The sequence below is a fragment of the Sarcophilus harrisii genome, chromosome 2 (genome assembly GCF_902635505.1).
Source record: "Sarcophilus harrisii chromosome 2, mSarHar1.11, whole genome shotgun sequence".
NCBI lineage: Eukaryota > Metazoa > Chordata > Mammalia > Dasyuromorphia > Dasyuridae > Sarcophilus > Sarcophilus harrisii.
In genome coordinates, this window is record NC_045427.1 from 355,608,351 (window position 1) to 355,621,779 (window position 13,429).

The 13,429-nt window shown below is 33.1% G+C and overlaps 1 protein-coding gene across 8 annotated transcripts in view; it reads right to left on the reverse strand.

Annotated features, from left to right (window-relative positions):
• The window catches only part of MARK3 (microtubule affinity regulating kinase 3), a 120,265-nt gene that overhangs the window by 59,700 nt on the left and 47,136 nt on the right, over nt 1-13,429 (reverse strand). For all 8 annotated transcript variants that reach the window (XM_031953196.1, XM_023504135.2, XM_031953195.1 and 5 more), the window contains exon 4: nt 5,269-5,317. In XM_031953196.1, coding sequence (XP_031809056.1) covers nt 5,269-5,317 — 49 coding nt within the window. The remainder of the gene's footprint in view (nt 1-5,268; nt 5,318-13,429) is intronic.

Here is a 13,429-nt window from a genome sequence, read left to right on the forward strand (position 1 = left end):
AAAACTAATTAGTTAACCAACTTTGACATAGTGTTGGAGGACATCTATAGTCTTCTACTTCTGCAATGAAAAGAGAGCTGTAAATTTCCCACTGGTCTTCAAGGACAACTTAAGTTATAAACTTCACAGCACTCAGTTTTGGGATTGGAAATGTCACTGTTTCCTTTATATTGTTTACATTATTATTCCACTATTATAATTTGACATGTTGTTTTGTTTAGCTGTCCCTCAAAAAGTGCATCTACTTTGTTTCTAGTTCTTTACTATTACCTAAAATACAAGTAGTTTAGTGTATATAAGACGTTTCTTTCTATTCTTTATCTCCCTGGGATATACACCTAGCAGTGGGTCAAAAGGTATGAATATTTTACTCAACTTTCTTAGCATGATTCCAAATTGCTTAATAGAATGAATGGACCAATTTAATGCTGTAATACTAATTAGTATGCTATTTTATGCCTAGACACTGACCATTTTCACTTTGTATCATCTATATCCATTTGTTGGGTATAAGGCAAATCTGCAGTTATTTTGAGTTGGATTTGCATAATTAATGATTTAGAACCAGTTTTCATACAGGGGATTAAAGATTGCAATTATTTGCTAGAACCATCAACTTTTCCGTTCACCATTTATTTATTTGGTAACCCATCTGTATATGAAGAGGGAAGGAGAGAAAGAGAAAAGGAGGGAGAGAGACAGAGAGTCATTCATCGTCATCTTGATACTCTTTTCTCTCTTGGTTTTCTGTGATACTATTTCATTCTGGTTCTCCTGTCAGACTGTTCCTTCTTTTAGTCTCCTTTGGAAGATATTTGTCCAGATCATGCCTGATAATTGTGGTTATCCCCCAGATATCTGTCCTGAGACCTCATTTCTTCCTTTATACTCTACTTAGTACAATCATCTCATCAGCTCCCTTGGATTCAATTATTATCACTATGATGGTGATTCTCAAATCCTAAATTCTAACTTTTTCTGAAACCCTAATCTTGAATCTCCACCTATGTACTAAATTAACTCAAATTGGATGTCTTACAGACATTTTAACTTCAACTTATCTCAAACTGAACTCATCATCTTTCTTCCAAACTCCACCTCCTTCCTAACTTTTCTGTTATCAACGTCCTCGCAGTCACCCAAGCTCACAATCTAGGTGTCATCCTCAATCCTTCACTCTTACTGCCTGTCCTCTTTACAACCCAAATAGTGGAAAGTACTATCAACTTTACTTTCCTAAAAATCTCTCGAATGCTTCTTCTCTCCTTTGACACTGCTACTACACTGGTGCAGGCCCTATCATCTTGTACTTGGACCACTGAAATAGCCTGCTGTTTAGTCTCTCTGCCACAAGTTTCTCCCCATTCCAGTCTATTATTATCCACTCATTTGCTTAACTAATCTTTTTTAAAGCCAAAGTCTGACTATATTGACTCTAACTATTCCATAAATTTCAATGGGTAACAGCAACTTTAAGATTAAAAAATAAAATCTTATTTCAAAGGCAAACAACTCTTTACCTTCACTCCCCCACCTTTCTATTTTTCTTACATCTTACACCCAAGATAAATTATAAGATCTTGTGACAATGGGCTCCTTGATATTCCTCATAAAAGACATTGCATCCCTCTCAATTCTGGGCATTTTCTCTAGCTGTTGTTCATACCTGAAATTCTCTCTCTTCTAATTCTGCTCCCTTGCTTCCTTCAAATCCCAGTTAAAATCCTATCTTCTACAAAAAACATTTCCTGATTCCCTTTTAAGGCACCACTTAGTACCTTTCCTACACTGATTATCTACTATTTATCCTCTCTATATTTTATCTGTACATAGCTATTTTCATATTTTCTCCTCAATAAGAAAAGGATTCTTTTTGCCTTTATTTATAGCTTCTAGCACTTACCACAGCATTTGGTACAGAGTAGATGCTTAATATTTAATATGCTTATTGATTTTTATGACTGACAGGTATGAAAGTTCCTGATCTTTTCTTCTCATTTTAACCTTAAGTACTCAGGTGTTTATTACGGCATATGGCATAAGATGATATTTAAAATCTAATTTAAGCCAACCTGCTATCCAGTTTAGGTGGGTTTATAAATCAGGTGGACCCTGAGTTCAAATTTTGTCTCAGACATTTATTAGCTGTGGGACCCTGAGCAAGTCTTCACTTAACTTCTCTCAGCCACAAATTCTTCATCTGAAAAATGAGGGAAATAATAGAAACTACTTCACAGAGTTGTTGTAAGGATCAAATGAAATGTGAAATGTTTGGCAAACTTTAAAACACTACATAAATACTATTTATTATTATTCAATAATAAACAGGGAGATATTTAAAGTAATTTATGTTGTCATTTGTGCGGGCTTTCAAAGATCCCAAAGGATCAGTGATTACATTCACCAATTCTTTTAGTACCATGGGATACAATCTGTTAGGAACTGGCAGTTTGAATTTATCAAAGTTGGACAGGTGTTCTTTTACTATCTCCACAGTAGTAGAGTTTTTTTTTGTTGTTGTTGTTGCTGTTTCTATTAGTCATTTTTATTTAGTTCTTTTTAATTCTTAAATGAGTTTCCTTGCTAGATGATCAAATAGAGAAAACAAAAATTGCATACTTCTGCCTGATCTCATCATCCCATGTTTTTATTCTATCCTGAGTAGTAGTACTATTCTTTCTCTGATTTTTTTTCCTCTAGTTTAAAAATTTATATCCATATCTTGTTTTATTACCTTAATTTCAAAAAAAATATATCCCTTTCCCCTTCAATCCCCCATGAGCCATCATTTGTTGCAAAGAATAAAAAAGAAAAAAAAATTAGATCAGTCAGGATAACCTATCAAATCTCACAGTATACATGCAATATCCTAAATACATATGTCTTCTCCCCCTCCCCCTCAACCTCTGGAAAGAAGAAAGACACATTTTCTTATCTCTGCTGGATCATTATACTTGTAGAATTTATTCTTTTCAATTCATGCTTGTTACCTGACCTCGTTTCCTATTTCCTATATGTATCCCTTAAGTTTTTTCCATGTTTCCACACTGGTATCTTCAAAAAACAAAAACCTCTCTACATTCCAATTTATCAGAATTGATTTTTGTTGTCAGTTGAATTTTATTCAGGAAAATTAAAACTCAGTGGGACTGACTTTGATGTAGAATTTTATCCATGGGATTCTATTCGCCTTTCTGTGAATCCTTTGAAGTCTCACAACCTATGGTGTATATCAAATTATGGTCAGTCTTTCTCTACTCTGTAACAAATTCTAATACAGAACAGCCATATCATCCCTCAAGGTTAACAGCACTTTTACTTTAGCACCTAGTTCCTGCTATGCAAAATCAGGTCCAGAATGATAGTTCTTTTTGTTGACTCTACTTTTTGCAGATAAAATTATCATTAATAAATCAATTATTCTTTTATAACAAAAATAATTTCAATAAATATCTGGATAATTGAAGTCCTCCATCATTTCTATTCAGTCTTCATCTAGGCTTATGATCTGCTTCCAGAACTCATTTATTTCTTCTGCCTTGATGGTGTATAGTATTTTCAGATATAAGACCAATTCATTTTACTACTTCCATTAACCTTTACTCTAATATCTTCCAGAATGTTCTTCCCCTTCAGTTTTCCAAATTTCCAGATGTGAACATATCTTCTTAATATATAATCTGACCTTACATTCCCCTTTTTATTTAGTTGGTTGCTTCCAAATGAGGAACCTTCCAGTCATATCACAAGAATAAATTCTATCTTGCCAAATCTTTGCTTGTCTAGTAAAGTTAAATTAAAATGTACTTTTTTGCTTTAGAATCTTGAGTTCATCTTGCTATTAAATAAACTTCTGCTGTTTTATATAGTCATCTGAAGCCTTGAAGTTGCTGGGGGTGGCTTTCTTAGACATGGCTTTCTGGACAATATTACCATGCTATCAAAACCACTGAAATACATAGATCTTTTCCTCTTTCTCCCTTCCCAAAGGGAAAAAGACAAAAGTCTTTTGACTAGACTTATTAGACTATAGGCAAAAAAAATCTTATTAGCCTTTGGCTGATAGCAACATGCCATTCTTTTTGTATTTTAACATGCATTCCCCAAATTAAAATCCAATTTAAACACAACTTCACTAACCAGCTGTTTAATTCCCAAATGTGCCTTTTCTCTTCTTTTACTTTTGTCTTCATTCAGCAACAGTGAGAATATTACTTGAGTCATTAAAATCTTAAGTTTCTTGCTTAAAACTTCATAATCCTTAGTAATGCTTTCTAGATTCTTTCTGCCAGCATCACTTGTACTCATGTGTATAGCGAGAAGTAAGTTGTGTTTCTTCCACTGAGGCAGGATTGCAACTTATCATACCATAACAGACTATAGCAGCCAGCCTTCTTGTAAAGTGCTTTTGTAAACTTAGCCATGCTAATCCCGGGATTACAATTTTTAATGAAGAAAAAAAAAATCATTTCCCATTACAAAAAAAATCCTAGTTTTTCTTTTATCTTCAGTTATTTAAGACATGCATACTTTTTTCCCCCACCAAGTACTATAAACATTCAAATAGTGAAATACTCGATTTGCTTGGAAATACTTGAAAATCATGGCTACTTTCAAAACAAGAATTTCACTATATCCTTTACTATTTTAAAACTATTTCTTTTATACATGTTATATAGACATAATCCTCTTGAAATATGAATATGATATAGGAAAATTAGGGTTATACAAAATAAAAAGCAGGCAAGATTGTTTGCTTCATACAAAAGGGATCATTCTATGACATTTTAAACTGCAAATTTCCTTAGTGTCTTAAAACAAGGATTGATATATAGGCAACTTTTCAGGAACACATTTCTTGCATAAAGGAAGATACATTTATCATCTTTTCTTTCTATCCACCAATTTGTAAGAACTAATGGTTAGGAAAAGTTCTGCAACAGGGACAATCTGACATATAAGTATATTAATCCTTATTTAAAATATTTAGTCATATACAAAATACTAGCATTTAAGTATTAAATTGACTAACATTTAGTTTAGTATCTAATAGTTCATAATGTCAGGGCGAGAACTCCACAGATTTAGAAACAGGTCTTACATACTTTCTTATATGAAATTCTAGAACATAAAAGTTATCACCATTTCATACTCTAAGAAAATGTAATTATGTGAGGACCAACTTTCTTGGAAGGGAATTCCAACTCTGAAACATGACTTTCTAGAATGCATTTGATTCAATAAGCATTTAAAATAAAACAAGAATACCTATGTTTGGATGGTTTAAAATCTTCATTATTCTTACTTCTCTGAAGAGCTAAAAAAAACAAAAAACAAAAAAACAAAGAAAACAAAATGAGTAAAATTTACTTAACAGATTATCCCACTGGTCCAGTATAAAATTCCAAGGGCAAAAATGAACACATACACATTTCTTTCCTAGAGAGGAATTACCCTGATTAATTTCAAATGTCAGTTTGTTGCCTATGACTAACTTACGAAATAGGAATAGCATTAGCATAGATTTTAATTTGCTATTATAAAAAAAGTCTACAATCACATAGGAACAAATCACATTTCTGATTTCTTGATATCTGAGGTAACAATATATAAATCTTCAAAATGGAAAGTTTCAGATGAAACTTATTTTACATATTCATGTTCCAACTCTTGCAATCAAAATGAATTTTGAAGCTCAAAACAAATCAAAGAATTTAAATCTAGAATCCAGACTAGAAAACAACAGTAATGGGGGGTGGGGCTTCACAAAATAAGTCATGTTAGGATTATTTTAAACTTCAAGCCTGCCTGATGACTTAATATGATTTGATGTGGAAATACTTTTGCAAGATATTTTACATTTTACTGTTGTAAATTAAAAACAATCCATTTCTATGATTTCTTTTCTCTTTTTACTAAGTAGAATTGTTTTGGTTAGGTTGCAGGCCAGTTTCTAAGAGACTCTTGCTCACGTAAAAATCAACAAAACAAGATCCACTACATATATTACCATTATCACCAAAGTTAAATCTCTACCTATTTCTAAACATGTCCAGATATAGGTCTAACCAATTAAATATGCTAAATGGAGCAAACAATCTCCTTATGAGAGAAAGACAGGGAGAAATGGAGGGGAGGGGGGAGAAAAAGGGGGAAGAGAGAGAGTGAGCGCGCGCACATGCATGTGAGGTTGTTGATTCCATAAAATATGAGCAGGGAGTCATTCCAAAGCTGCCTAGACATGAATTACAATATGATGTGGGTATTTGGGTCTACAAATCAGGCAATAAAATAGGAAAAACACCATGAACATATAAAATTAACATTAAAAACTGAATAAGAATATAAGAGGAGCCAAATATTATAAAATCATAGGTTAAAAACTTCAGTCTTAGACCAGTAACTGCTTGCCACTTCTAACTAGATTTCCATTAGGTAAATTCAGAATATCCAAAACAATACTCCTTACTTTCTTCCCTCTTAATTGGAGTCCTGGCTTCTAGACTCTTCCCCTGTTCAATGCTCCTTCCGCAAAGGTCAAAATGATCTTTCTAAATTAAATATACCCAGGGCTGTTAGATAGTACAGTGGACAGAAAGAACACTGGTCATGGAACCAGGAAGATCTGAGTTCAAATCCAACTTTGATACTTACTAATTGTATGACCCTGACAAGTCACTTAATCCTGACTGCATTGTCAACACATGAATGATTTCAATGTAACCTATTTAGTGCTAGTTTTGAAAGTGGCCTATAATGTGACTACAGTACCTTCAGGAAATATTTGATAGAGAAATCTATTAGTGTGCTTCCCTGTTATAGAACAATGCAAACTGGTAGTGCAGTGTATAGAGTACCAGGCTTAGAAACAGGAACACTCCTCCCTGTGAGCTCAAATCTGGCTTCAGATACTTAATAGCTACAAGGCAAGTCACTTAACCCTATTTGCCTCAATTTCCTCATCTATAAAATTAGTCAGAGAAGAGAACTGCAAACCATTCCAGTATCTCTACCAAGAAAATCCCAAATAGTATTAGAGTCAGACAAAAATGAAAATCACTTAACAGCTTTCTTCCCTGCAATCTTCAAGGATTAGAAAAAGCAAAGTAGAAAAAGTAGCAGCCTCAATTGTTATCATGTTTCTCTATTTAAACACCTAAGAAGAGTAGAATTGGAGAAATTGGGGAAGAATAAAAATTAAGTTTTAAAAAGTTCCTAAACTAAAATATTTGAATTACCAAATGATTATAATAGTGCACCAATATCCATTTACATCTGAATAAGAACCCAGAGGAAAACGTATGGTTTTAAATATAAAAAAATAAAAAATACATATAAAAGAATAGTTCATTAGAAAATTTGAATTATTCATAATTATGGGCTTCCTTCAGCAGTTTAAAAAAAGTAATTTATAGTAAAAGTTACCCATTGCACCTATTCCTTCTCCCCTCCCAATAAACCCCCTCCAACAACAACAAAAACCTTAGGAAAAAATAATTTTCTTAAAGCAGAAGTTTGATCATGTCATTCTTCTCAAGTCTTCTCTAGTTCCCTAATCTGACTCCAGTTTACTCTTCCAAGTTTCTTTTACAATATTCCCCTTCCTCTATGAACTTTTTGTTCCTGCCAATCTTAATTACTTTATTAGCTATTCCTGGAGTTCAGCACTCAAGCATCCACCTTCTATGCCTTTTCCTAAGTGTTTCCCCAGATCTGGTAACCTTAATTCCATCAATTTAGAAGTGAATTCCCAGCTTCCTTTTAAGGCTCAGTTCAAGTCCTACCTTGCACTAGAAATTCTTCTGTGTTAGACCCTTCAGATGAAGCCTACAAACAATTCTCAGAATAGGTTTTAAATGAGTAAACACAGATTTGCAAAGGATATCAGTTACAATGAAAGTTATCAAAATAGTTTTATAAGAAATTCATAGCTCTTGGCCAGATTAAAAACCTCGGTTCCATTTGTTGGTGCTCTATCTCTATAGAAATAATCAAGTATTGCCTATCTGTTTATAGTATAATAAAGCTCTCTGAGGATAGGATTATTTTTCATGTTTTTGTATCTCTAGTATTTAGCACTGTATCTCACAGAAAAGGGCTTAATAATATCTACTGTTTTGCATAAAAAAGACTGGAGAAGAATGAAATAGACTGAAGTTAAAAAGGACAGAGATCTGATTAGAAGTGGCCATTTTTCCTAAGTCAACAACTTATAGCGTTTATAAGATAATATAATCTGAAATCATGATAGACAATATGCCATTAAGAAGGTCTAGTTTTTCTGGTTCCTAAGGACGAAATGATTTAATTAAAAAAACAAACAAACATAGCTTTAAAATTTAAGAATAGCGAGATCTGAAAATGAAAACTATGAAAAAAATTAATAAATGATTTTGTGAAACTTGAGGACTATATATACTTGAAAAATAACAAAACTAATGTAACTGTAATAACCAAAATTAGGAAACAGGAAAACATGTATCCCTTCCTTTGCAAATGTGGGAAATTGAGCATTGAACACTTCATATACTATCAGACTCAGGTTGGGTGAGGGTTAGTTTTCCCTCTCTCTATCCCTGTGCTATCTAGCTGTCAAAATTCTTCTTAAAAATAGACAGAAGGCATTCTAATCAACTCCATTTTTTAATACAAATATGGTCCTGACTTAAGCCAAGTGATACATCAGAGGTAAATGATGCAGAAAACATCCTTGCAAGGAGATGATAGTAATGTCTCCATCAAATAATGCATTGCGATCAAACTGGATTGATACAAAGGATACCTAGGATACTTTAATATTAGAGAAATATTTAAGACAACTACTCATACATTAAAATAGTGGAGTTGTGAAATGGTTTAACCAATTCTGTAGTATTATTTGGAACTATGCCCAGAGGATTATAAAACTACATATCCTATGACCTAGCAATGCCACTAGTAGGTCTGCTTCACAAAAAAAATCAAGGAAAAAGAAAAAGGACCTATATATACAAAAATATTTATAGCAGTTCATTTTGTGGTGGCAAAATTGAAAAGTGAGAAGATGGCCAATCCATTAGGAAATGGCTGAACAAGTTGGGGTAGATGGTTGTGATGGAATACTACTTTGATGAAGAAGGTGGCTTCAGGAAGATCTGGGAAAACTTATGAACTGATGCAAAGTAAAGTGAGCAGAATCAGGTAATAGTATACTGTTTGATGATGAAAGTCTTATCTATTCTGATTAATATAATACATCACAAAAATTCTAAAGGATTTATGATGAAAACATCCTACTTACAGTGCGAAAACTTAAGTGTTATCTGAAACATTTTTTTCACTTAATTTTTCTTGATTGGGGCATGGGACCCATAATACAGCTACGAAATGTTCTACATGACTTCAGATACATAATGGGAATCAAATTGCTTGCCTTTTCAATGGGTGGGAAAGGGGCTGGAGGGAGAGAATCTAGAATTCAGTAAAAAATGAATGTTAAGAAAAATTACCCCTTTCCATTTTCAATTTTGTTATTTTGGTTTTGTACTCATGAGATAATGAAAAATGCCTAAAAGAGAGCAAATATGGTGGCAAAAGGCTATGAATTCATTTCACATGAAGATCAGTTGAAGAAACTGAGTATGTTTACTGAGATGTATTCTTAGAAGTATACTTTACTCAGATGATAGGTATGATAAGATGATAGAATGGGAATGATTGATTACTTCAAGGACTTGATGGCAATTATATTAAACTGCCCCAGGATGTGCTTTTTGAGTTGTGTCTTTTTAGTTTTTTTCCCCTTCCCTATATGGTAGGCTATCAGATACCATTTCTGACCACTGTCTACATCTTTAATTGTACCAATCTCTTTCCCCCACTTTTAATTTATTGGCAGCTTGGAAATGTGATTAATAAAATTATGAGAATAGTATTTAAAGAATAAATAGATTCAGAAAAGATTTGTAGTGACTCCTCAGCAAATCTACAAACTTTAGAGGGAATCTTCTTCCTCTTCCAGGTTCCTGGCTATAATCCAGGTGGATTGGCCAAATGAAATGGCCAAATGTTTTCTTCTGACTATTTATAAGTCTAAATAAATCATACACTGGAGGATCATTTTAATTATCAAAATGCTGCTATATACAATGATCCAAAGACAACTGGGAATAGAATTAATTTTAGATTCACCCTAATTTTTCCATGTAGAAATAGCTGAGAAACACTAGGGTTTGCAGAAGTCCTCAAATGAATCTATGAATTTACTCAACCACTTAAATATATAGAGATTTTTCCAGGATAACAAAATCAATGGTAAAGTTGTAAATAAAAGAACATTCTGTATTTATAACCTATTCTAACTCAAGTAAAGTTATATATAACTAACAAAGAGTTTAGACACAAATAGAGATTTCTATAAATACTTTCAAAAAATTTTTTGCTTTCAAATCTTGTAAAGTTTAAATAGTGACATGTATACATAAATCCTCTCTTAAAATTTACTAAAAGAAGTCTGCTCTAAATCTAGTGCCCCTTTCTTGTATTATGCTTCCTAGATCTTAAACACCAATTCCAAAATAGGCATGAAATTACAAAGAAATCTGACCAAAATTTATAATGGACTTGTACATGTTTCATAGCAGATTCTCTTGGTATGTAGTTTTGTTAATTTTTTTTATTCCAAATATATATATAGTTCTTCTTAAGTAATCTAAGTATAGTTTGGCATGTAAATAATTTTCTCTAATCAAAATAATAATAAACAAACCAGTATGATTTTTACTTCTATTTGCCTGACAATTGTTTTAGAACAATTAAAAAAAATTTGCTCTACAAGGATGGCTAGAAAGTTTTCTTTCCCCCAAATTAATTTATTTAATAGTTTCCCCACTTTCATTTAAAACGTTTTTAAAATTTTTGAGTTCCAGATTTTTCCCCTTATATCAGCCCCCATTAAGAAACCACACATGAAACTATGTAAAACATCTCCATAAATCATGTTGTGAAAAAAAAAATTACTCCCCCCCCCAAAAAAACACACAACAAAAACCTCAAGAAAAATAAAGGGGGAGAAGAGAGTGAGAGAGAGAGAGGTGGGGGGGGGGGGGGGTTGAGACTGAATATTTCAATCTCTATTCAGGCACAATCAGTTCCCTTCTCTGAGTACGGATAGGATTTTTCATCATAAGTACTTCAAAGTAGTCCTGAATCATTGTATTACTGAAATTAACAAAGTAATTTACAGTTAATCATCCCAGAACATTACCATTACTTTGTGTATGCAGTACATTTCACTTTACTTGAGTTCATAGAGGGCTTTCTTTCTTTCTTTCTTTTTTTTTTTTTTTGTAATAGTATCCTGTTCATCATTTTTCATAAAATAATACTCCATCGTAATCACACACCAAAACTTTATTCAGCCATTCCCCAATTGATGGGGGATGGGATGATGGGCATCCCCTCACAATTTCCACAATTTTTTTGCCCTGAGAATAGAGCTGCTATAAATATTTTTGTACACATAGGTCCTTTTCCTTAAAAAAAAAAAAAAAAAATCTCCTTTAGGATTCATTCCTAATAGTAGTGTTGTTAGGTCAAAGATATATATATATATATATTTTTATATATTTATAGCTGGGCATAGATAATCTTTTGATCATTTATCAATTGGGACATGGCTCTTTTTTTTTTTTTTTAAATAAATTTAACTGAGATCCAAATTCTTTTTACAATTACCATTGCTAACTACATTCTCCCAGCCTCTCATTTTATTCTATTCTCTTTCTCTTCACCATGTCTGTTCTCAAAAGTGTTTTGTTACTGACCATTTCCTCGCCCAATATGTTCTCTTTTTTACCACCCTCCTCCCTTCCTGTATCCTATTCCCTCCTACTTTCCTGTCAGGTAAAATAGATTTCTATAGTCATGCTGAGTATGTTATTTCCTCTTTGAGCCAATTCTGATGAGAGTCAAGTGCACTCACTAATCCTCTCCTCCCCCTGTAAAAGCTTTTTCTTGCCTCTTTTTATGGCCAATAATTTACATTCCACTTCTCTTTTTCCTTTTCTCTCAGTACATTCTTCTCTTACCCCTTAATTAAAAAAAATTATCTCTTCATATTCAACTCATGTTTGTGTTTTCTACCTATATATATTCTTCCTAATTGCCATAATGAGAAAGTTCTAATGAGTTACAAGTACCATTCTCCATGTAGAAATGTAAACAGATAAAACTTAAGTCCCCTTTTGATATAACTTTCCTGCTTAACTCATATTTTTCATGAGCTTTGTATTTGAAAATCAAATTTTCCATTCAGCTGTGGTCATGACCAGAGCTTTCAATACTTGAAAATCTTTAGTTTCATTGAATTTCCATCTCCTCCCCCCTTTCTATTACACTCAGTTTTGCTGAATAGTGATTCTTGGTTGGAATCCTAGCTCTATTACTCTCCAGAATATCATATTCCAAGTCCTCTGGTCCTTCAATGTAGAAACTGCTAAATCTTGTGTTATTTTGACTGTAGCTCCACAGTAACTTGAATTGTTTTTCTCTCTGGATGCTTGCAATATTTCCTCTTTGACCTGTGAGTTCTGGAATTTGGCTATAATATTCTTGGGAATTTTCATTTTGGGATTTCAAGAGTCGATTAGGAGTTTTCTTTTAATTTCTATTTTACCCCCTGGTTCTAAAATATCAGGACAGTTTTCCTTGATAATTTCTTGAAAGATGATGTCTAGGTTCTTTTTTTTTTGATCATGACTTTCAGGTAGATCACTAATTTTTTTAAAAATTACATAACTTTTTATTGACAGTATATATTCATCTAACCCTAACCCTCCCCTAGATGGCAGGCAGCCTTATACATGTTAAATAGGTTACAGTATATCCTAGATACAACATATGTGTGCAGAACCAAACAGTTCCCTTGTTGCACAGGGAGAATTGGATTCAGAAGGTGAAAATAACCTGGAAAGAAAAACAAAAATGCAAACAGATTTCCCAGTGTTCCTTCTCTGGGTGTAGCTAATTCTGTCCATCACTGGAACGGAATTAGATCTTCTTTGTCAAAGATATCCACTTTCATCAGAATACATCCTCATAAAGTATTGCTGTTGAAGTGTATAATGATCTCCTGGTTCTGCTCATTTCACTCAGCATCAGTTCATTTAAGTCTTTCCAAGCCTCTCTGTATTCATCTTGCTGGTCATTTCTTACAGAACAATAATATTCCATAACATTCATATACCACAATTTACCCAACCATTCTCCAATTGATGGGCATCCATTCATTTTCCAGTTTCTAGCCACCACAAAAAGGGCTGCCACAAACATTTTGGCACATACTGGTCCCTCTCCCTTCTTTAGTATCTCTTTGGGATATAAGCCCAGTAGTAATATTGCTGGATCAAAGGGTAGGCATAGTCTGATAACTTTTGGGGCATAATTCCAG